This window comes from Anabrus simplex, chromosome 1 (genome assembly GCF_040414725.1).
Source record: "Anabrus simplex isolate iqAnaSimp1 chromosome 1, ASM4041472v1, whole genome shotgun sequence".
Lineage (NCBI taxonomy): Eukaryota > Metazoa > Arthropoda > Insecta > Orthoptera > Tettigoniidae > Anabrus > Anabrus simplex.
Window position 1 is genome coordinate 138,369,305 of NC_090265.1, and position 25,624 is coordinate 138,394,928.

At 41.7% G+C, this 25,624-nt stretch overlaps 1 protein-coding gene across 1 annotated transcript in view; it reads right to left on the reverse strand.

Annotated features, from left to right (window-relative positions):
- Nucleotides 1–25,624, reverse strand: part of LOC136857989 (anionic trypsin-2) — a 204,428-nt gene that overhangs the window by 58,353 nt on the left and 120,451 nt on the right. The window contains exon 3 of the mRNA XM_068225745.1: nucleotides 10,334–10,440. Coding sequence (XP_068081846.1) covers nucleotides 10,334–10,440 — 107 coding nt within the window. The remainder of the gene's footprint in view (nucleotides 1–10,333; nucleotides 10,441–25,624) is intronic.

Below are 25,624 nucleotides of genomic sequence, written 5' to 3' on the forward strand. Positions count from 1 at the left end.
TTTTCCAAACTCCCTGGTTTGTTCTTGGATCATATTCTTAATTTGCTCAAAGGGGCACACTTCTACCACCGTCTCTTTTACCCATTTTTTGAATTCTTCTATGTCTTCCCATCCCTCATTTCCACTAGATGTCGGGCCTGGGTTCGGCTCTACACCTCCAATCAGTAGCAACATTATAACCACCGCCGCTGTTAACACTACTTCTCCTTTGATTACCAAATCCACTTTACACCCACCTGATTTTACTTCTTCTTTCTTGATTCTCCTCTGCCATCCTCCAATAGCCGCCCTGTATTGATCTACTCCAATCATTGTTGTCAAACTCCTCACAAGCTTCCTGCACTCAGCACTCACTCCTTACTCCCACTCCCGAGCTCTCTACTCATGCGTCCGCTCTCCTTCGTGGCTTAAGCTGAACTGAAAATCCAGTCAGTTACCCGGGTTAAGAATGGAATGAATTTAGCGGCGAGGACAGGAATTGTGCCGGCTGCCGAAGCCTGTCGCACTCCTCAGGGACAATGTTCAATGACTGACGGATTGTAATGGAGAGTGTTGCTGGACTGAAAGATGACAGGGAAAATCGGAGTAACCTGAGGAAAACCTATCCTGTCTGCGCTCTGTCCAGCACAAATGTCACATGGAGTGACTGGAATTTGAACCGCGAAACACAGCTGTGAGAGACCGGTGTGCTGCCGCCTGAGCCACTGAGGCTCAACCTAAATGATATTAAATCAAAATGTCTGCACTTGTTAACTGAGGCCAGACGATCATAATAATGGTATATAGATACTAGTTAACAAATTACAGCCTTTTGTCTGCCACACGGAAGAAATCAGGTCATTTCAACTAAATCGATCCTCTTGATCACGAAAGTGACAGTGAAAATTTCATAACAGGTCACGTTTTTGTCTGACGGATGTAACATGGCCCGCCTCTGTGGTGTTGTGGTTAGTGTGATTAGCTGCCACCCCCGCTGGCCCGGGTTCGATTCCCGGCTCTGCCATGAAATTTGAAAAGCGGTACGAGGGCTGGAACGGGATCCACTCAGACTCGGGAGGTCAACTGAGTAGCGGGGAGTTCGATTCTGTCCTCAGCCATCTCCGAAGTGGTTTTCTGTGGTTTCCCACTTCTCCTCCAGGCAAATTCCGGGATGGTACCTAACTTAAGGCCACGGCCGCTTCCTTCCCTCCTCCTTGTCTATCCCTTCCAATCTTCTCATCCCCCACAAGGCCCCTGTTCAGCATAGTAAGTGAGGCCGCCTGGGCGTAGTTGTTGATATATCTTCATTTCTTGCTCGTTACATTGGTTTAGGTAATCAAATTATACCATTGAAACACCAGCTTCATTCACACACAACCATTTATTACGAGCGATTCACTACAACTGGCATTGGTTCACACACACACATGGCAATTCAAAACGTCCAAAGAACTAAACGAAGATAAACCACTCGACTAAATTAATATGAATTACCAACACATAACCTCAATGTTGTTTCTCCTTAAAACTATTTACACATGGCATTTTATTTTTATGAGAAAATCACAACATTCCAACAGTGTACTAGTCATCCTTCCCAGTAGTATCCCCCGACCCAATGTCTCACGCTCCAGGACACTGTGCTTGAGGCGGTACAGGTGGGATCCCTCAATGAATACGAGGGAAAACCAATCCCGGAGCGTAAATAAATTAAGAAAGAAAGAAAGAAAGAAAGAAAGAAAGAAAGAAAGAAGGGATATGACACGGATTATAAAATTGAGCGATAAAATCATATCTCTTCCTAACTTGAATTCTAGTAGAAACATTAATGTAATAATTTCGCTATGAATTCCAGCCAGTTAAAGGTGTCTGTTTATAGTAAAATTAACATAAAATACAAAAACTGATGTTAATGTTTTGAAATGGGTACATATTAGCAATTTTAACTAATGTATGTATACTTCCGGACTAATTACAACTCACTGTGAATAAGGGAGAAATATTCTTCAAAAATTAAAATATTATAATACATTCACTGGTAGCAGGTAGGGACCCTCTTCAGAGGTAGCCCTGCCCAGGGATTGGCGCCCCTGCCTATGTGAGTCCCAGAGCACACTGACCCGGTGTGTAACATCTGGTAAGGGTCCCAGCTCAGGGTTACGAGTGAAGCCTTCAACGGAATCTACAGCAGAGATGGTGGAGATTGCGGAAGAGGCAGCCCAGTACTCGGGGAATAATATGAGTACGCTTGGCATCAGCAGCGTCTGTTTTCCATGTCAGGGGTGGCTGCAAGGGCGTCTGTTCCCCATGTAAGGGGCGGCCTAAATAATTGCTGGCAGTAGCTCTAAAATGCCTTTGGGAGTGGCGACCCCATTGTAATCAACTCTCCTGAATAAGATTCGGAGTGGCCAACCCTGAAGTCGTTTAGTCTTCACTCCTAGTAAATTTCTTTACTAGTTCGCATACGATGATAAACAACGACGCAGATGTCACTACCCCAGGGAGTATCCAATTTCCCGTCACCAATGGTGGCGCATTCAGATCTTAGGATTCTGGGGAGCCTGACCTCATCGTGCGGGGAAAGTCGGAGTTCCCCAATATCACCAATTTATTGAGACCCAAAACTTTCACACACTTTGGAACCATCAATATTCAAACCCTCTGTAAGACCGAAAAACTTAAACAATTGACCGACATCCTGCATAAGCGCAAAATTGCAATAACAGCAGTCCAAGAAACCCGATTTACTGATGATGTGGCTTTTGAGTCAGAAGATTATAGAGTAATTAAGGGGAAACCAGCATCCAAGAACACACATAGCTCCAGCGTTTTTTGGTACAGCCTTTTTAGTACGACGTGATATAATGGATTCTGTCATCGGATTTACATCAACTAGCGAACGCATCTCCGTGTTATCTCTAAGATGTGGCAACAAGGGATACTCTATTGTAAATGCACACGCTCCAGTTAATGATGACAATAAGAAGAACCCTGAAGAGGTCCAAAGTTTCTGGCAGATGCTAGAAGACGAGATCGGTAAGATCCCCGGTCATCATGGCAAAATACTCGTAGCTGACTTCAACGCTCAACTGGGAAAAGAACGACAGTACCAAGATATACCGGGGCCTTACACAGCACATAGACGAACAAACACCAACGGCAAGCCCTTAATTGAACTGTGTAGATTATATCAGTTGAAGATCATGTTCACAGTTTTCCCCAGAAAGGCAAAATACCAGACCACCTGACAGTCACCGAACGCAGCTATAGGATCATTTCAGATCGATCATGTTGCAATCAGTGTAAAATACAGGAAAGAGATCATGAATGTCAGAGTTCGTAAAGGTTGGAATGTTGATTCTGACTATTTCTTCACAGAAATAAAGATCAGATTACTGCCCAAACGAAAGATACCTTCTACCACAATTCCACCAAGGATTGATCCCCAATTCCTGTCGGAGAATAAAGAACGTTTTTGCAACTGACATCTTGCAAAAAGATATGAAAGACTGGAACCAACTGAAGTCCACCATATGCGAAACGACCAATAACCTCGGACAACCTCGAAGGAAGAGACGACATAGGTGGTGGAATACTGAATGCGATCTTGCAGTTGACGAGCGCGCTGCAGCCTGGACGAAGTGGTACTCGACTAAATCAAAGGAAGACTGGGAAAATTTCAGAATGATGCGGAAACTGTCGAGTAAGACCACCAGACGTGTGAAAAGATCTTACGATCGGTCAAGACTGGAGACGTTAGATGAAGAATTCAAAATATACAACACCAGAAACGTTTATCGGGCCCTCAAAGAGGAACTCTCGGGTTATAAACCACAATGTCTTCACTTTATGAATACAGACGGGGAGTTGGTCACCTGTAACTGCTGGAACGTAGAACTTTTGGCAAACTACTTTGAGCAGTTGCTTAATTGCGAAGAGCCCACGGAAAGATTACCCGTTGAAGATCCTCCAAAGATACACTTCCCATCTAACCCACCAACCATGCAGCAAGTTGCTAATGCCATCGGACATCTTAAGAACTGCAAGGCACCCGGGGAAGATGGCATCATTGCGGAAGCTCTAAAAGCAGGTGGAAATAAGATCACAGAGGCCATATACCAGATCTTGATCGACTGCTGGGAGACTGGTAGGATCCCTGATGACTGGAAATCAGCTATCATACACCCTTTACACAAAAAAGGTGACCGCAGTGATGTCAACAACTACCGAGGGATATCTCTGCTGTCAGTATCATACAAAGTGCTATCAAGGATTTTACTGGACAATGTGGAAAGTCAATGTGATTGAACGATTGGTTAATATCAAGGAGGATTTCGGCGGGGACGGTCCTGTACCGAGCAGATCTTCAACCTAAAAACCATCCTCCAACTAAAACAAGTAAGGAGTATGAACATCGCTGTGGTTTTCGTCGACTTTAAATAAGTTTATGATTCCATCGACCGCCAGACACTCTTCTCCTTACTACAAGAACGAGGTGTCGATTACAATACACGCACCCTCATTCAACAGACTCTTACGGATACAACATCTAAGGTGAGGTTCAGGGGAGAACTATCTCGGAGTTTTAAGATAAAATCTGGAGTACGACAGGGAGATGGCCTCTCACCCATTCTGTTGAATCTAGTGCTTGATAGTCATCAAAAACTGGGAATGTACACTGAGGAATCTAGAAATCAAACCAGTTGCCATTGGAGCCGGAACCCGAAAGATTGAGATAAGCTGCATAGCATTCGCAGATGACATTGCAATCCTAACCAACAACTCTAAGGATGCTGTTATTGCTATCAAAGCCCTGCACGAGATATCGGTGAAGGCAGGATTACAAATATCGTACGACAAAACTAAGTACTTTGAGAGTCGGCATCCCGGCAACCCCCTTTGACGACCATACAGGGAACGATTGGAAGAGTCAATCGCTTCCGCTATCTTGGTGAATGGGTCCATCCCAATGGTAGAGACGGTACATCCATCTTAGAAAGATGTAACAAACTCAATGCAGCGTACCAACTATCCCACAACCATTATAATAAGAGGTGCATTTCGAAAAATGCTAACGAGGGAACGGCGAATTTCGATTTGATTTTTACATATTCGTGAAGGTCTCTTTAAGCTGAAACAGATAGTGGAAGTCTAATTTTTCGCTGGTTCTTTTTAAGGGGCCATTTGGGAGTCCAAAGTTGGCGGTGCACGCAATGAATTGTACTGTACATACTGGCACGCGTCAGCGCTCACAGCCAGCGGCTGCCCTGCCTCGCCTTCCCTCTCCACTCCTTCGGTTCTCCTCTGTCCCCCATCACATACGGCTGCCTACAGTTGTGTATATGGGACGGCGAGTCCTATTCTATTCGGTCAAGTTCTCCACGACTGATGGCTATTCCACATACAGGAGATCGCACTGGATTATTCACTTTGTTATGGCTGCTTGCAACATTATTGCAGCTCTTATTAATGCCTACGGTGTTAATATTCAGGAAGCTACAGTGCTTTCTGATGAACAGCAAATTATGTCCTGTATATACAAATAAAGACAATGATGAAATTTTGGAGGGAAAATGTGAATTTATTCAGGAGGAAGAAGCCGTTTTCATTGATTCAGAAGACGAAGATGGCGTTGAAGAGGAGTCAACATCACAAAAACAAAACGCAAACACGGAGATGAGTTTAACGAAGATAACAAGTCTTGTGATGGTCGAGGAAGATCCTGTAAGTCAGTGGAAGATTATGATTCCGAATCATTGTTGGACATGTATCAAAAAATAAAGGACCGAGCTCGATAGCTGCAGTCGTTTAAGTGCGGCCAGTATCCAGTATTCGGGAGATAGTAGGTTCGAACCCCACTGTCGGCAGCCCTGAAAATGGTTTTCCGTGGTTTCCCATTTTCACACCAGGCAAATGCTGGGGCTGTACCTTAATTAAGGCCACGGCCGCTTCCTTCCCACTCCTAGCCCTTTCCTGTCCCATCGTCGCCATAAGACCTATCTGTGTCGGTGCGACGTAAAGCAACTAGCAAAAAAATAAAAATAAAGGAACGAGGACCTATGTACGCTGTACGGAAGTATAAGAACACTCGGAGACAAATTTTTGAAATCGTCAACCACGTTGAACACAATGGAGAAATTAGGAAATGTACAGTGGTTCGAACTTATGTGAAAGAAGAGTTCACCAAGGCAAGGATGCGTTATTTATATGTCACAAAATCGGACATTGAGCGTTGGATTGGTGAGGTTAGAGAGTTGTATTTCCCCAAACACTCTCTCCAAAGCGACTCATACTTGACAAACCATAAAAGGCGTTTGAAAATTCGGTTCCGAAAAGTAACCAAACTAGTGAGTAAAACGTTTAAAACAGACGAAGAAGTACGACACGAAGTGGCTAAAAAGTTTGTATGAAGTGTAAGAAAAAAAAAGAGATACCGGAGGCCAATATCTGGAATTCGGACCAGTCCCGATTTGTGTACGAAATGGCAACACAGAGAAGTTATGATTTTCGTGGTGTAAAAGACGTTCTTGCTACGGTTGTTTGCCGAAATAGTTTTACTCACTCCCACACAGTGCAATATCACATTTCTAAAGCCGGCGAAATGGGACATTTGTTCTTGATCGTTTTCCAAAAAATTAATGGAAAGTTTGGATCTAGAGTACAATAAAGTATCAAAGCCTACATGGATGCCTTTAAATATGTCGTAATTGATTGTTCATCTTCCGGTAAAATGCGGAAAGGGCATGTACGTGACTGGTTCCAAAACGTTTTCCATCCGCAATTACAGGAAGACGGAAGAAATCTTCTTCTCATAGATTTATTCAGTGGCCAGGGCAAAAATGCACAACTTGAATCCCTGACGAACAAACATGTACACATTGAATACATACCGAAAGGAACTACGTATCTTTGCCAGCCGTGTGATCTTGGACTCTTCCGACAACTAAATGTTTAGTCCGTCGAATGGAAAACATTTGCCGGGTAAGGAATTTACACGGCCAGTGAAAATTACAACCAAAAAACAGACTTTTCATTATAACTAGTCAAATACTAGCGCATAACCAATTACAAGCTGATTGTGTTGTACCAATGCTGAAATATGGTTGGAAAGCGGGTGGTGATTCCATTACTGATATTATACTACAATTTCATACTGCCTCGCAAACGAATTTTCATGATTTGACTGATAAAAAGTGTGCTGGAAACGATTGTACCAATTTTTCGTTTATAAGGTGCGCACATTGTTGTCTTGTGTTTTGTTATTCACATTTTGTGTTAATTTTCACTATCATGCCATGAACAATGAACCAATGCCAGACTGTGTTAGAAAAAGTCATTTCTTGAACACTTTGAATGTCATGATGATGCGGATGATATTTGGTTATGTATTATTTGTATGTTAAGTAGTGATTTGTAAACTATTTTTATTGTTTATCTATTCCATACTGAATTCATCTTTGTAAAGAAAATGTCCCAAATAACGTCAGTCTTCACCCGCAATCCCGTGTACACAACTGTAGGCAGCCGTATGTGGCGGGGGACAGAGGAGAACCGAAGGAGTGGAGAGGGAAGGCGAGGCAAGACAGCGCACCACCAACTTTGAACTCCCAAATGGCCCCTTAAAAAGGACCAGCGAAAAATTAGACTTCCACTACCTGTTTCAGCTTAAGGAGACCTTCACGAATATGTAAAAATCAAATCGAAATTCGCCGTCCAACTTCGTACCGTTCACTCGTAAGATCTGTCATTACAAAAATGTTGTCAGATCACATTTTTTGTACGCCTCAGAGACCCTCCCGATGAACAAAAAAGGCACCATGGATGATCTAGAGAAAGCCGAAAGACGTATCCTCAGGAAAATTCATGGAGCGAAATTGCTCCCAGATGGAACCTACAGACTTAAATCGAACTCTGATCTGTATCGACAGTTAGAATCAGCCAATACCAGCATGCGACGTAGGAGTTTTAAGTTCAACGGACACCTACAACGAATGGACACCAACAGGCTTACCAAGAAGATCTTCTCTTTGGTTAAAAGCTACAAGACTGGAAGCTTGTGGCTTAATGAAGTACAGAAGGACTTGGATTCGGATGGGATTTCAGACATTGATATAGAAGATCGTTCCAAATTTTGTGCTATGGTGCAGTCTTGGACCCCACCTCCTAGAGTCCCTAGAAGTAGGAAGCCCGTTTCACAGGAGAGAAAGGAGAAATTATCAGCAGGGCTCAAGAGATATTGGGATCGAAGAAGAGCATTGAGGAAGAACTAGTCATCAGCGCTCTTTAGTGGGATTAAATCAATAATAATATAAAACATTCACAATTAAATATCTAAGAAAATCAAGTGAAATGTTATTTTTAAAGTCACCTTTGGGAGAAGTGAAAAATTAATTTGGCAACACTTAACGGATTTTTTAAATGTTGAAAACACCTCTTAGACGAAGAAGTCAGGGTCCGCCTACCACGAAAATCGTAAAATTAAGCAATTTTCTCAATTTTGTCGAAAGTTGAAGGACAAAAGGGCCCTGAAAGGTTTCAAATTGTGAGTCTTGAATAGTTCTATCAAACTAAGAAACAAATTTCGAAAATCACTTCCGGCCTAAATGCCATTCCGGAAAATCTGTCTAAAATCGCTTGCTTCTTTATTCGTTTTCTTTTCGATTTAAATTCTAGCCAAATTAACTTGTTTGCATAATTATTTCTGTGATGTATTCCGTGGTTCAATACCCTCAGGAGCTTTTTGACTTTTGAAAAATGTCCACATCGAATGTAGTTATAAAGGTCTTAAGTGAAACTCTGCAATGACTCGTAGTAGTGCTTAAGTGAAACAATGCAGGGGCTCACATTAGCCCTTGTAGTGGTAGAATAAGCCAACCTGCTAATCTAATCGACCGCATAACGATAATTAAGAATAGGTTTGTAATTTTTAGGAATAATTAAAGTATATATTCTCATGTGTTATGTACCTACAGTTCGTAGCTCATATCCCTAGGATATTTTCAACATTGAGATGCTTGCCTAAAGGGCTAGAACTGTGTTTTCTTCTTCTTGTGGCGCTTCTCATCTTCTCTAATCAAAAACCAACAGTAGTCACGCAACATGTTAGGATCCCATCTTCTATGGTATCGCTGTTCTATTTTCTGAATATCCTGATGGATTCCTTCCCCTTCTCAGGAAAATACGAATATAAGAAGTGAATTGTTTAATAACTTTCGACAGCCTGGTTGTTTATAACTGCACAAGAGTAATGGTAATGTTCAGATTTATTATTTCCCAAAAAAAAGCATTACCCTCTGCATCACGTTCTCTATCAATAATTTTTTCTCAAAATTCTCACCCATTAGGAGTTTTTTTTTTAAATTTTGAGACTCTTGCATCACTCAGTTTTGAAAACTGGCTTCTGAGACACGTAAAATCATTTACACTCTTGCCTATGGCTTTAATAAAGTTCTTCATATGACCTAATTTCGTGTGTAGAAGGGGAAGTAGTACTTTGTTTGGATTTACCAGTGAGTCATATCAACATTATGCCCTCCTGGAATAAAGGTATATAATTTTTTATGAAGTGGTGAATATAAAATTATCATCCTCGCGTACACTGCGGAAAGAAGCCGAGCAAGTGTAAAATATGTTGAAGTACGCTCTCAGGACAGAGGCGAGAATACAACATACAACTGTACGCTTCGACGAAGAGGATACCGTGATGGTCATCTTCTGTGCACTCGGGAGAATAGCAAGACGAATGTCAAACAGACAGACGTTTGCATGCAGTAGTGATTTGATAACTCATCACGTAACACATAGTGGAAGGAGGATATGCACTTGCAATGTATGTCAGGAGAATTTCAACGGAGGATAAGGTCAAGAAAATACAAGAAACGTCTACAACATTCGGAGAAGAAGCTATGCAAGAACGAAGAGTGCAAGTTAACGCTTTTACCTAAAAACAACCTGAACCCTCCCTGGGATAAAAGTGTACACGTGTCATTAATGCAACAGTGCGTTTTCGCGAATTGTTGTTCCAGAAAAACACAATTGCATTCACTCGGGGGTGAGACTACACAAGTGTACAATATGCGGTAATACGTTATCATGAAAAACTACAGATTAACCAATATAATAATGCTCTTCAGGACCTGCTCACCTGATGAGCTAAACTGAGCACTGTCCCTGCATTGCAGGAGGCCATAGCCCTTAGGGGATTCATACGGCTAATTTATTTATTTAATTATCTCTCGGAGCCCGGGTGGCTCAGGCGGCAGCGCGCCGGCCTCTCAGTGCTGGGTTCCGCACTAAGGTCCAGTAAAAGACAGATCAGCAAGTGAGTGAACAGCTTCATCTAAGTAGTACTCACCCATAAAGGCAGTGTGCAGCTGTGAGAACGTGGTGTTCATCAATAATAGCGCCTCCACAGATGTGCTGGGCTCCGTCCCAGAAGTAGTCCTTCCTTTGCAGAGAAATCTGGAACATTGTAGATTCTAAGTGAGCTGGTTCTGTTAACATTTACCAACAAAATATACCAGTTTTCCATTCAAATTTCACAATCTTTCCGCTAATAAATCAGTGGCGCCTCGTGAAGTTTCGTATAGGAGGGTCACGTTATGGTTCAAATTCGGACATGGATTAATATAAGTCTAAGATACTCACACATATTTACACATGCAAGTATAAGCAATACAAGACAATATGTCAAAACACCCCTAGGTGTTAATTCTTATGTCAGATCCACCCTCATTTCTTTAGCTGTAGGACCGATGTTAGGCCCCTTTAAACAACAAGCTTCATCATCATCGCCTTTAGCTGTAGCAAATCTCTCGATCATAGCTCGGGCATTTTGTCCTCTCACTTACCGTTGTACTGCTAAGGAATGTAGAGAAACACGTTTCTGCACAGTAGTCATTGGTATAGTTATAGCATTACCGATATTTTCAACAATACCACAAGTCAATAAACTGTGTAGCTTTCTTTTTTTCAGAGATCTACCTGCTACCCGTCCTGGTCACACTTTGCATAGCCACCAGGATGATATACCAAAGTGTGTCCTTCCTTTGTAGTAGAAAGGATGGCTTCATCAGAAAATATTACCCTTTTCCAATCCCAACCACACTCTCCCAATGTGACTCTTGAAATTCAAAACACCTACCAAATGTATAGTTAGTTACCATCAACTGGGGTGACTATGGTCGAGAACTAGAACTAATGTATTAAAAACATATCTGGAAGCACTTTGCTGTGTTCATCACATAAGAAGAGAGAAATCTCTTTAGAATTTAGGGATGATATAAAACTACAGGTTTGAAAAAAGTATTCCATAAATAGGTGTAGTTAAGTTGTTTTGACCATAGTCTTCTGCAGTTGATGGTAACATGCTGGGTGAAATCTTGGGATGAAGGATATTAATTTATTACCCTCTTTGCAAAAAGCACATTCATTTCGTGCCATTCAACATGCAGCTGTCAACAACAAAAATAAGTGGCCGCTGTCTTGAACCTAAGTTGCCTTCTGATCCCTTTACTACTATTCAGAAACAGGCAATGTTACATGTTTTTGGACCACAGTGTGTCGTGCCAACGAGTTGGACTGGTATTCATGAGGTCGTATGTTCGAACACAACCTACTGCTGGTTGCTTTTCTAGAGAGAGAAAATATAAATGCTCCTGCCTCCAGGTTCTTGAATTCATTATGCCATGACTTTATCATTATTTACTGTGACATTTTGGTTTCAAATAGAAAGAATGAAAGACTATTCTCAACAAAAACATCTTTCGTGACATAAACATAAAACTTAGAGGTGTCTGCCTTAGAAAATTAAACAATAAAAAATTTAAATATATTAAAAAACAACGCCATGATTCAATATTTACAGTTTGCTTGTGACCGAGGCTGTCTTATTACACCAGGCCTCCTCCGCGAGAAACAGCCAGCGGCAACGTTTCGAGACCAAGTACTTTAATCGACTGTTCTCGGAGTTGTGACCGGGAGCCCATATATATGATTTTACATTCTATCCTGCTGCCACATTTTGCACTTTAGAAATAACAGTCAGCTTCCTTATGAGCTTAAAACCTGTGTGCAGTGTTGCCAATTTAGCGGATTTTCCGCTCAATTTGGCGGGATTAGAAGCCTCTCGGCGGAGAAATATAGCATTTAGCGGACAGCGGATTTTTTGGCGGAATTCTAGATTTATATAGCGGAATTTAGGGTTTTATCCATTTTACGTTTTTTAAAATTTGTACTCCAGTCTGTCTCCGAGCTATTCCGTAGGCTATTTCTTGTCAGGAGCTAGCAGTCACATGAGGAAAACATGATATTTGGATTTGATGTTATGAGATCATGATAATATCATAAATTTGTAATGCATGGGGAAAGTTTACTTATCTCTTAGTTGACGATTGACGACATATAACGAAACTGTGAGAGAGTAGCATTTATATTTATGCTATGAAGGAAGACCGTTTAATGAACTGGCCTGTTCTGTGTGTGGCCCTTGAGGTAGGGGATTAACCTAGTCAAATACAGGAGAGTAGTCTCTACTGTATTTGACCTAGTTTGCACCTGGCAGTAAAACGCCTACAAGTGTTTTTTTTTTTTTTTTGCTTTACGTCGCGCCGACACAGATAGGTCTTATGGCGACGATGGGATAGGAAAGGCCTAAGAACTGGAAGGAAGCGGCCGTGGATTTAATTAAGATACAACCACGGTATTTGTCTGGTGTGAAAATGGGAAACCACGGAAAACCATCTTCAGGGATGCCGACAGTGGGGCTCGAACCCACTATCTCCCGATTACTGGATACTGGCCGCATTTAAGCGACTGCAACTATCGAGCTCGGTCCTACAAGTTTTAGCTCGCCGGCTCGCAAGCAGGGGGTTAATCCCAGTGAAACGCACAGATCAGGTGAGTGCAAACATTTACGCTTATTATTATTGCTCATTATTTGAGACTGGATTTCTTGGCGGAATTTTAGCGGATTTTTAATAGTATTTAGCGGATCTTTAAAATATAAGTTGGCAACACTGCCTGTATCCTCCTGTGTATAATGTACTGAAGAGTAAAAATTAAAACATTAATGTTTATTGGGAGGGCACCGAAGGGATAGACAAGGAAGAGGGAAGGAAGCGGCCGTGGCCTTCAGTTAGGTACCATCCCGGTATTTGCCTGGAGCAGAAGTGGGAAACCACGGAAAACCACTTCCAGGATGGCTGAGGAGGGAATCGAACCACCCTCTACTCAGTTGACCTCCCGAGGCTGAGTGGACCCCGTTCCAGCCCTCGTACCACTTTTCAAATTTCGTGGCAGAGCCGGGAATCGAACCTGGGCCTCTGAGGGTGGCAGCTAATCACACTAACCAGTACACCACAGAGGCGGACTTAAACGTAGTACAAAGTTTAAACCAAGGTGGGGAAAATGAATGTTAGTTTAAACTCAGACTTAAACCAGATTAAAATAAACCTAGTTTAAACTCATTTGGAGAAAACTGCCCTGAGTGGAGCCAGACTTCGTGCAGAATGGATGTGACGAGTTAACTTCAGCGGTGGGTGTGGGAAGTACTGGAACACCTGCCATACTCACCGGATCTGTCTCCGTCTGATTTTGACCCAAAGTGAAAGAACTATTGCGTGGGATGTGCTTTGGGACACGAGAGGACACTGTCAACGCTGTGAAACATGAAATTCCAAAATTCAGACATGGTGAGGCAACTGGTATCTGACGTCTCCGCTGGAGGAGTACGCAAGAGGCTGAGATCAGGCATTCTTGTGTCGAACAATCAGAAATATGTATATTTCGAAGAAAATTGTTTCTCTGCCTTATCTTTATATTCTTTAAATCCATGAAGTCCAAAATAACAGAAGGGCTTAATGATTTACTTTCTTACTTATTATATAATGTATGTCTTAACCTTACTGGATTTGGTATCTGCATTTTCATTTTTTATGTTTCATGTTTAGTTTAATACTTTAATATTATAAAAATGTAGTTACTGTGATCATAATTCTGTACTGTATTATAAGAAGACGCTACATAAAGGGGCTTTTCAGCCTCAGTGGCATGTAAATCATGATCAATAAATACAATTCAATTCAATTCAATTCAATTCAATTCAATTCAATTCAATTCAATTCAATTCAATCGATGTCAACGTGTAGTAGACAATCTAGGCGACTACTTTGAACATTTACTGTTTGGCAGTTACTTCATTCTCTGAGAATAAACATTATGTAGCAAAAGGATTTCATGGCTGACAGTTTATATCCTACACCTGGTAAACCTGCTCGGCATTATTCATGCATTCTACAGCACCTTCCGCTCCCAATTCCCATCTGTATATTTCCATGTATCTGGTAGATCCCGCATTCGCGCGAAAAGAAGTAGTTGCAATTACTTATGCCCCAATCCTCCTATTTAGTGAAGCATTTCCATATGTAAGACAATCAATCAATCAATCAATCAATCAATCAATCAATCAATCAATCAATCAATCAATCAATCAATCAATCAATCAATCAATCTTTCTTTCTGAATCTGCTTACCCTCCAGGGTTGGTTTTTCCCTCGGACTCAACGAGGGATCCCACCTCTACCACCTCAAGGGCAGTGTCCTGGAGCTTCAGACTCTGGGTCGGGGGATACAACTGAGGAGAATGACCAGTACCTCGCCCAGGCGGCCTCACCTGCTATGCTGAACAGAGGCCTTGGTGGGGATGGTTGATTGGAAGGGATAGACAAGGAAGAGGGAAGGAAGCGGCCGTGGTCTTAAGTTAGGTACCATCCCGGCATTTGCCTGGAGGAGAAGTGGGAAACCACGGAAAACCACTTCCAGGATGACTGAGGTGGGAATCGAACCCATCTCTACTCAGTTGACCTCCCGAAGCTGAGTGGAACCCGTTCCAGCCCTCGTACCACTTTTCAAATTTCGTGGCAGAGTTGGGAATCGAACCCGGGCCTCCGGCGGTGGCAGCTAATCACATTAACCACTACACCACAGAGACGGACCAATCAATCAATCAATCAATCAATCAATCAATCAATCAATCAATCAATCAATCAATCAATCAATCAATCAATCAATCAATCAATCACCAAAAGGCTAATGCCTTGTCGATACAACCACTCTCTTCTTTCACTGGCTCTTCGTTTCAGTTCCATGTAATTGTCACAACCTAACCTCTTCTTGATGTCGTCCAAATACTTCATCCTAGGTCTTCCTCTTCCTTTCTTTCCCAGTACTTTCCCTTCAATAATGTTAGTGATGAAAGTGTTGTGTCTGATAAGACATGTCCAATAAATTTTATCACCTGTTTTCCAGTTCCTTTAATAATCTTCTTTAACTTCCCTGAAGATTTCCAGGTTGGTTTTTTCTTCCGTCCAGCTCGTTCTGGCCATTTTCCGCCATATCCACATTTCAGCAGCTTCAAGTCGATTCCTTTCTAATTTGCCAGAGTCCAACTCTCACTTCCATACTGCAGTGTACTCCATACAAATGATTTTGCAAAGGATTTTCTGATATCTATATTCATGTGTGTGCTGGTTAAATGCCTGTTTAGCCAATGCTATTCTTCTCTTTAGTTCCAGGAAGCATCTCTTATCTTCTGTTATCATACTACCAAGATAACAGAATTGTTTCACCTGGTCAATTCTGACGTCATCAATTTTTATATTGATTCTAATTTCTTCCATATTTTTCCGTATTACCATTACTTTCGTTTTCCGTTTGATTACTTTTAATTTCCATTGTTTAAGAGTGTCTGAGAGGACTTGCAGCAATCTATTCATTTCTTTTTCTGAGTCTGCAATAAATACGATGTCATCTGCAAATCTGATACAATGTATCCTTTCACCATTTATTCCCTTTTTTCCTCTCCTTCATGATCTGAATAGCTTCCTCGATGAACATATGAAATACGATGATAGGGGCAACCTTTTCTAACTCCTTTTCTAATCCTGTACAATTACCTTTTGGCAGCATTGCAACTTTAAGGACGTCAAAATTTCGCACTCTTGGCATTGCAACATATGCCATGGTTGAAATCTGGCTGAGATAAATTGAAACCTGCACGCTCCAGTGTTTTCCTTTGAGCTTTATTAATCGTGACACAAAATTCCAAGTGAATTGGAAACTGGTGCTACTTAAAAGAAAATGGAAGTGTTTAATATGATCGTGTTAAATCATCTCGAAGAATTATGGCTCTCTGCCTATTTCGAATGTAAATTGCACTGGTTTGCTATGGCCACAATGTCCGCCAAATCGGAATGAAACAATGGCACATTAGCAGTTTGCTCCTAGTAAAGGTACCATCCTTCGGGTTTCCATGACATCAATTTATGACACGGAGGAACGACTCACTTTCCTAACTGCCGGAGTGGAAGAAGTTCACAGCTTTAGTATTAAACTTACGACATAAAGGAAAGGACTTTTACATTTCTCCGACATCACTTCCATCTAGCAAATATAGGGAGAGCAACGAATACACAGTAACATTGCGCTGAATAGTTTCTTCTCGGATAAGCGACTCTCGGCAATACGATACAGACCGGAACAGCTGACCAGGAACTCGTCGCACTGCGCATGCGTGCTTCGCCCCTTCCACCTTCCCAACCCGTATGCCTTAGCACTCAGAGCTCCCTCTCGGCAATACGATACAGACCGGAACAGCTGACCAGGAACTCGTCGCACTGCGCATGCGTGCTTCGCCCCTTCCACCTTCCCAACCCGTATGCCTTAGCACTCAGAGCTCCCTCTCGGCAATACGATACAGACCGGAACAGCTGACCAGGAACTCGTCGCACTGCGCATGCGTGCTTCGCCCCTTCCACCTTCCCAACCCGTATGCCTTAGCACTCAGAGCTCCCTCTCGGCAATACGATACAGACCGGAACAGCTGACCAGGAACTCGTCGCACTGCGCATGCGTGCTTGGCCCCTTCCACCTTCCCAACCCGTATGCCTTAGCACTCAGAGCTCCCACAGTCCAGGTAGCCTTGAAGTACTGGCGAGCGCTTTGGCCAATCAGAATGCTACATTTTCGTCAATAATTTAAAAATATTTGACAAGGATTGTTTGGGCTTTTAAAAGCACTCTGCAAATCTACAGGAAGAGCTTTATCAGAATGCTTCACGATGACAATTGGTTCAGTCGTTCTCTCAAACTCGTGGTAACGAAAATCAGCCTAGTGTTTTAAATATATTGATTACATAAAGTGAAAGCCTCTGAAATGTGGATTTAACGTAGAATGTTCAAGATGCCATGGATAGAGCACGTTACAAACCAGAGGTACTCCATCGTGCTTGGAAATCAGGAGAAGTGTTAAAACTCGTAAAACGCAGGAAAGCAGTCTATTTCGTTCACATCTACCGAAATTACAATCTGATATAACTGACCACAGAAGGCAAGACAGAAGGACGACGTGGATGCAAACAGAGTATATTATCCTGGATGCAGAACTTTCGACATTGCCGATACGGCTACTCTGATAAGAGACACACAGCATAGGAAAACTTACTCCATAACAATCAATCAATCAATCAATCAATCAATCAATCAATCAATCAATCAATCAATCAATCAATCAATCAATCAATCAATCAATCAATAAATAAATAAATAAATCAATCAATCAATCAATCAATCAATCGATCAATCAATCAATCAATCAATCACCATTGATCTGCACTGACGGCTGTCGCCAACTTTCCGTAAGAATACGGCACATGAAAAAGAGGAGGAGGAAAACGAAACCATGAAAGCTACTGAATGATTTTGAGAATGGTTGTTGTTTAAGTCATCAGTTCACAGATTTTTTGATGCAGCTTTCCATGCCACCCTACCCTGTGCTAATCTTTTCATTTCTACATAACTACTGCAACTTACATTTGCTCTAATCTGCTTGTCGTACTCATACCTTGATCTACCCCTACCGTTCTTATTGCCTACATTCCCCTCAAAAACCGACTGAACTAGTCCTGCGTATCTTAAGATGTGTCCTCTCATTCTATCTCTTCTTCTCGTCAAATTTAGCCAAATCGATCTCCTCTCACCAATTCGATTCAGTATATCTTCATTCGTGATTCGATCTATCCATCTCTCCTTCATCATCCTTATGTAAGACCACATTTCAAAGACTTCCATTCTCTTTCCTTCTGAGCTAGTTATCATCCATGTTGCACTTCCATACAATGCCACGCTCGAGACGAAAGTCTTCAAATCTTCTTTAAAACCAAAACTCCGCCCTGGATACACTATGAACATTGCATTGCCAGTCTCAATCCCGATTATAAGACGGTGATGGGTACCAGTCTCTGCAATAAGATGGTCGATATTGACATATCACGCCACTATTATAGGACTGGAAATTAATATGCAGCTAGCAACGCAGACGAAACGTCGAACGTCCCGAAACTCGCCCGATCGGGTCGATAACTGGTTGAGAGCTACCTGTCCTAGACGAAGAAGTGCAACAGAAGTGGGTTCAAATTATTCGATTTGCGACGACGAATATAGGCATACTGACAGCATGAAACTGGGAGTTGGTCCGCACCGCTGGAGCGAAGTCGGATTGATATTGCCTGCATGCAAGAAATAAAGTGCAAAGGCGTGAGAGTTTGGGATATCGATAAATGCTACAAACCCTTTCACCGCAAAAGAGCATATAATGTACCTGTTTTCATATAAAAGCATATAGAAAATAGTGTCACCGAAGTAAACCACATGGTTATTTACATTTGAACATCCAAATCGTCACTGAGTCAACAACGTTATGATTCCAGGCACCACAAGTTGGAACGCCTGTCGGAAGACATAATGAATGTTGGTCTGATCTAGATATACACATCCGCTGGAGCGAAACCAGAGAGTTCTTATTCATTGTTAATGTTGCTACGTCAAAGTTAGATGACGATACGGCACATACAACGAAGCTGAGAAACGCTTTTTAGTTTGTTGCGAAAAATGCGGCCAGGCACTCGCAAGTAAAGTCTTCAACACACAACCATCGCATCGTTACACTTACGCTACTGCAGTCCCACCTATCATGATCTAAAAGCTATGCCTTGTCGATACAACAATTCCAGTCTAGTACCAGCTGACCTCTTTCATGTGACGTAGTTCTTACAATCCATCGTTGTTTGTATTATCGGCACACTTTTTCTGGATAGACTTGTGTACGGGGTTGAGGAGTAAGGAGGGAGCTCGCCCGGTTCCGGTAATTCTGCCAACTGAATGGAAATGAAATCTGAATTGAATCGATAATATGATCGATCGATATGAAGTTTCTAAACCGTTATTATCTTAAGCCAACAACTGTGTCACACACACATTATATAACATTATAGAACAGTTCTCGGTGCGAATCTTGTTCCTAACATGAATTCTATAGTTTGGCTTTGCTGTGTAAACAACAACAGTACTAGTACATAAAGTGTACGGCAGATGTCGCACAGCGATGCATACGCGATTCATAGTTTTTGTTTAAAAGGTTGCCAGTACGAATCTCGAAGATTGCCGGGGTCTACCTATTCAGCACTACGGTGTAAATCTATCCAGAAAAAATGTTCCGATAATAATTATATCAGTCAGGTAAGATTTCCGAAGTCTGCCCCTTCCCTTCTTCCCTCGTCCTTTCTCTATACGATATTCGTAATTACAGTGTTGTTTCTAAACATACTAGTGGCCTGTCACAGCAATAGCTGCGAATAAAGACTAAACATGAAGCTGATGTTAAAGGAAGCGTGAGAAAAGTAACGGAAAATTTACTTAATACTTCTCCAGAGTTAAGTAAATTTGACTTTAAATGTACACTTCACTTGTGACTAACCTTTTAAGTGCTGAGTTACCAGTTGACTCTTTGGTACCTCAGTGCTGAGTTTTTTCATTCATATGTAAAAAAAAATGTAGAAGCCTCAATTTTTAACTTATCAGTGGGGTGATTAGCTTAAAATGTTTATAAATGTTGGTTGTTTATAAATTTAATGCAAATGGAAAATACTACACTTGTGTTCAATATTATTTTGAGAAAAAACAAAATTACACTTATGTGCCCATGTATGCATTATCTGTATACAAAATAAACAGCCCAAAATAATATTATTTCCTAAAATCTGTAGGCAACTAATACATGTAACTTCTTAGAAGTATATAAGTTGATATTTTAAAATACTTTCCAAAGCTGGAATGTGTTGTTAGTTAAATGTAGAGGCGGCGAACTATCGATAGTAATCGATAGTTTTCAAAAGTGCAACGAATCATATCATTATGCCCGAAAATAGAACATTTATCGAACACAATTCACAAAAGTCAGTGGAAAGCACAACTATTCCATGCTATGTAATATCTGAAATTCAAATCGGAATCACTCAGAAATCTCTTCAGTGGCACGTCCGAGACATTCTCGGGCTGCACGCGCTTGCCCATAACGTGACCGCCCGAGAAATACTTGTTCAGCTGCAGTGTTCATTTTGCGATCGCCCGACATTTTCTCGGGTATTGTAATATCTTGGAAGAATGTTTTACAGCATTCTCAACAGACACAGGAGAATTTTCAGTTGCTTTCATGAAGTCTTTGACTTAAAATGTGCCTTATCTTCTCTCGCCTACATACAGTCACTGACAACATATAAATCTCATTGCTTGTCCCGTTTTGGCATCAACTGAACTAAGGTTAGGTTGAATGGAGAATCCCACCTTCCAAAATGCTAAATAGTCTTTCGGCTAGCACAGAAGTCACAGGTACGCAGAGATACTTAAATGCACGCCTATGAATCGAAACAAACTCCTCACCATTTAACTGCAAACAGCTGTACAATTTCTGTTAGCGTGAAAAATAAGCCAATGAGGGGAAAAAAATACTATCGTTGACTATCGATAATGGGCAACTGACTATCGATGTATGACGATACTGGTCACTATCGATAGCGCTATCGATAGTTTTCCGCCTCTAGTTAAATGTTTTCTACTGGTTGTTTGTGATGCCGATTTGTTCAACTATCTGCACCAACTCCACTGGCAAGAAGTTTCTAAAAAAAGTCAATGATTTTCGGGTTGTCATTAAACACTACTTGGCCTTCAGAGCCTGTCACAGTTACCTGAAACTCTGGTGAAGAAAAGTAATCCATCCGCCACGAAATTAGCGATAAAATTGCTTTTGTACTCGCCGTGTTTTCCTTCTTTCGTTTAGAAGGAGGCTCTGTTTCTCTCTCACATACAATATTTTCGGCACTCTATCACTCTCACTTTTAAAATCGCTTAACAATTCCTTAAAATGATTATCTCCATCATCACTTTCCGCTGTGGTTAATAACTGAAAGATTCTATGATCCGAAATAACATCGCTGCAAGAGTAATTAAATTGTTGTTCCGCCATGCTTGTTTACATCACAGATGAACTCCACAGACGTCTACAAAAGGCTCTGTAAGTTACTTCCCGAAGCTATAATCTCTGATCAGTTAGTTCTAGATAATACCCAACAGATGGCAGAACATGTCAGAGATCAAATTCGCACTCGAAAGTGAACCGGGAAACTCAAAAAAATTAAAATTTTCGCGCACCGTCTATAGACGGGCGTAGCACTGATGGACCGGCCGCGTCAGCCCGTCTACAGGCGTGCGTAACACTCATCGGGCTAGAAATATGGAATGTTTTAACCTTGGCAATTATCGTAATCTTCTTGTGCATGTTGTAGGAGTCATGAATCTCTTTAATAAAGTATGCTAGAGCTCACTGTAAAATTACATTCGACTGTTCTGTTCATTGACTGACTTTAGTATTCCATTGTAAACTATGTTTTTTGTTAAATACCCTTCAGGTTCGGGGAACTGACCCTGATATGGTGCAATTATAATGTTGACGTCCCTCGCAGCTTTAACTCTACTAAATGCCAGATATAACTGATCATGGCTGAAAACGCACCGAGAAAGGAAATGCCTATTTTGTCAAAACTTTGACCCTGTGCTTTGTTAATGTTCAGTGGGAAAGGATGATGTAACGGGAGCTGTCTCCCTTTGCATTTGAAAGGTAGATTACTATCAGTAGATACTAAACCAATCCCAGGTAGATACATTACTTGATTCTTGTAAGCATCTATAATGACTTCTAATTTTATAATTTTGTCATCATCCCTTATTAGAACCAACATGGAGCAACAACTTACCATCTGCATCTCACGTGAAGTCACGGCAGCTTGTAGGTACGCCAGGAGTAACAGATACTACACTATAAGCTACAAATATTAGTCGTGATAAACGTTCTGAAAGAGATGCGTGTTCATTATTAAACTATTCATTACGCAGTATTTACGGTGAATGTGTAGCTAAAGCACGATTGCGCTACCCGTTTGAAACTTCACAGCAGCATCTTAGTTCACAAGAATCACCGCGGACAGAACCGATGCTTATTGTCAGGTCTTGAGACTTGAGATTGGCACATGCACAGCACCCCTTACCCCGCATGCATGCGACTTCTCGTCAGACGAGACATTTTGGTGATAACTTGATTTCACAGAGCCATCTATCGGGCTGGCATAGGAAGATCAGCAGAGACAACTTTCATAGAGCCAGCTACCGGCCTATACAGTTAACTGCAATGACCTAAGCATCATATTATTCGAATAAATTACTATTTTACGCAAATAAAGGAAGTAATGAAATAAACAGCATTTTTCTAGTAATCCTGAGATGGAGACCTTTCTTTTGATGTATAACACATAGGCGATAGTATTGCGGTTTTCTCACAATATTGTGTTACACGTTCAATTCTCGAATATGTAAATGTCCTATAAATTTAATTTTTCTCACATCCACTTCTCTTGTTAACTTCATATCCTCTCCAGCTCATTGCGCGAGAATGGTGAAAAGCTTGGACAACAGGCAATTATCCGTATGCTTTAATGTGTAACTTGGAGAACAAAAGAATGAAGACGTATTTGCCCATGCATAGTTAGCATAGGTGCAATAAGTAGCTGACAAGGGGTGTAAGCTGCCCCCTACCCCCAATATTTCGACGGATACCAAATGTTCATAAAATTACAAACTTTGAAATACATATTTAGAAGTACGTTTCTCGTTACTCTGTTTAATTTAGCTCAATGAAACAAAATGATCGTTAAAAATTGTATAGGCTACCTAGTGTATATAGAAATGCTGATAGAAATAATTTCTATTATTGTTCAATTTTACCTTCACAAGATGTAAAATAAAGAAAAGTTTTTTTTGTCCATGTTGTCTGCTTGATTTTTACCTTTACGGATAAAACAACCCAAGTGATAGAAATAATTTCTATTATTGTTCAATAAAATTTTACCTTCTCATTGTGTACAATAAATAACAGTTTTGGTTTTTGTCCATGTTGTCAGCTTGATTTTTACTTTTACGGATAAAGACAGCAAAGTAACAAATACAATTGAATTAGATCTCATTTTTAATTTTGTACGAATGTTCTTTACTTTACAGAGGTTTGGTTATTAATTTAAGTGATTAATACGGAGCATTACTGATAATTTTACTGTCGCAAATTTCTCTCAGAAGGGAGGACACATGGACTCCCCCCTGTAATCCCTGATTCCCCAGTCAAAATGCTCAAATTACGCCCATGCTTAAGGTAGACTTTCACACAGTGCCCAAAAATTTTCTAAACACTTTCTAAACTTGGAAATTTCCCGTTAAAATGGTGTCAGTACGTTGGAACCGTTTCGTGTAATTGGTCTACTGTTGATGGCGGCTTCTATTTCTGCCAGTATTGTTCTCAGAGTTTCCTCGTCCACTTGAGACGTGCCCAACACTTTTCTCAAGCATCGTTTTGTTGTGCCCACCATTCGTTCCCACCAGCCTCCCCACCAAGCCGCCCATGGAACAATAAACTTCCAGGATACACCGTTGTGGGCAAAATGCTGGCTCGTACGTGGTTCCGTGAAGATCCGAGAAAGTTCCGCTAATTCTCTGCTCGCCGCTTGAAAGGTCTTCGCATTGTCCGAGTAGATGATGTGAGGCAATCCGTGTCTGCTGGAGCAGCGTCTGGACGACATAACGAATTTTTCACTATTCATGTCCGATGTTAATTCCGGGTGCAAAGCCCTTGTAGTGGTGCAAGTGAACAGTACAATATACGATTTCTGTAACATGCTCCCCACTCTGACATAAAGTGGACCGGCGAAGTCCACTCCCGTGACCGTGAAAGGTTTAGTGGCTTATATGCAATCCACAGGTAGGGGTGCTTCTATTTCGTCTCCCTCTTCTCCTCGCACCCTTCGGCTCTCCATATATCCAGTACTGCGAGCGTAGTTCTCACAGCACTTCCAGATGCTGTAGATAAATATGCGTCTGTTCGATGAACTGTTTTGTAAATTGATGGGATCCATCGAGGAGGAGTGGATGCTTCTCTTGAGATGTCAGGTCTGCATGATCCAGGCGTCCCCCCAGTCTGATGAGATTTCCCTCCAGGAAGGGATTGTAGCGTGCAATTTTGGACTTAGATGGGAAATTCCTCTTATCTTGTAGACATGCGTGTTCTGCACCAAAGCTTCCCAGTTGTACAATGTAAATCCAACGCAGTTTCGCCGTCTCCAGCTCCGTGGCAGTTAATTCACCGCCGTGTTTCTCCGTGCTTCGAACATTCTTCATAAACCGTAGAATCCAACCCATGACCCGAATCATCTTCCCATAAGAGCTGAATCGACTGGCATCTATGGGACTTTCCCATGTGCTAACTGTTAATACTTGGCCATTCTTTCGTGCCTCTGGGAGTGGGGTGGTGTAGACACCGAGTGTTGAGGCCAGGAGTTAGGAGCGTTGGCAAACCATCGTGATGCGTGCACCATCGTGAGCTCTGCAACTCTTTTGCTAACATCCCCGTGATAGCATACCTGCTGGATTGTCTTCACCTGGACAATGTCGCCATTGTGCAGGATTGGAGCTCTGCTAGATTTCCGTGACACGATTGGAGACGAATGGTTTTCATCTATTTGGATTGTTCTGAATCCAGCCTAGTGTCATCATAGTGTTGCCCTCGTGATATCATATCCTGTAGACTGACAGAAATACTTGAGAAGTCGTATACCCTCTAGAGCTGAAAGGAGTTCAAGTCTTGGGAGGGTCACTCGCTTTATAGGTGACAGTCTGTTCTTGCTGCAAACCAAGTGTACCGAGACTGCATTACTCTCCACTACTCTGAGATAAAGTACGGCACCGTAAGCCCTCTCCGAAACGTCACAGAATACATGCACTTGATAGTTCTCTAGCGTTGTAGAAGAAGATCCTATGCATCGAGGGATTTGAATGGCTGACAAGTGAATGAGGCTGGAAATCCAGATTTGCCACCTTCTTGCTAGGTCTATAGGTAGGAGATCGTCCCATGCTATCCCTCTACACCAAGTATCCTGGAACAGGATTTTTCCTGTAATCGATATTGGTGACAGGAGACCAAGCGGATCATAAAATCTTGCTGTAGCTTGTAGTACCTGCCTCTTCGTTGCCGGCTCTTCTGGTAGCGTTGCAATGATGTAGGGTCGAAAAGAAGACAGTCCGTGTGCGTGTTCCAGTTAACATCCGAAACTCGTGTCTCCCTCTTCTCCTCGCACCCTTCGGCTCTCCATATATCCTTTAACTGTGCTGAATTGGTCGCCTACTTTGACATCGGCATTTGTACCTCTCGGAGAAGCCAT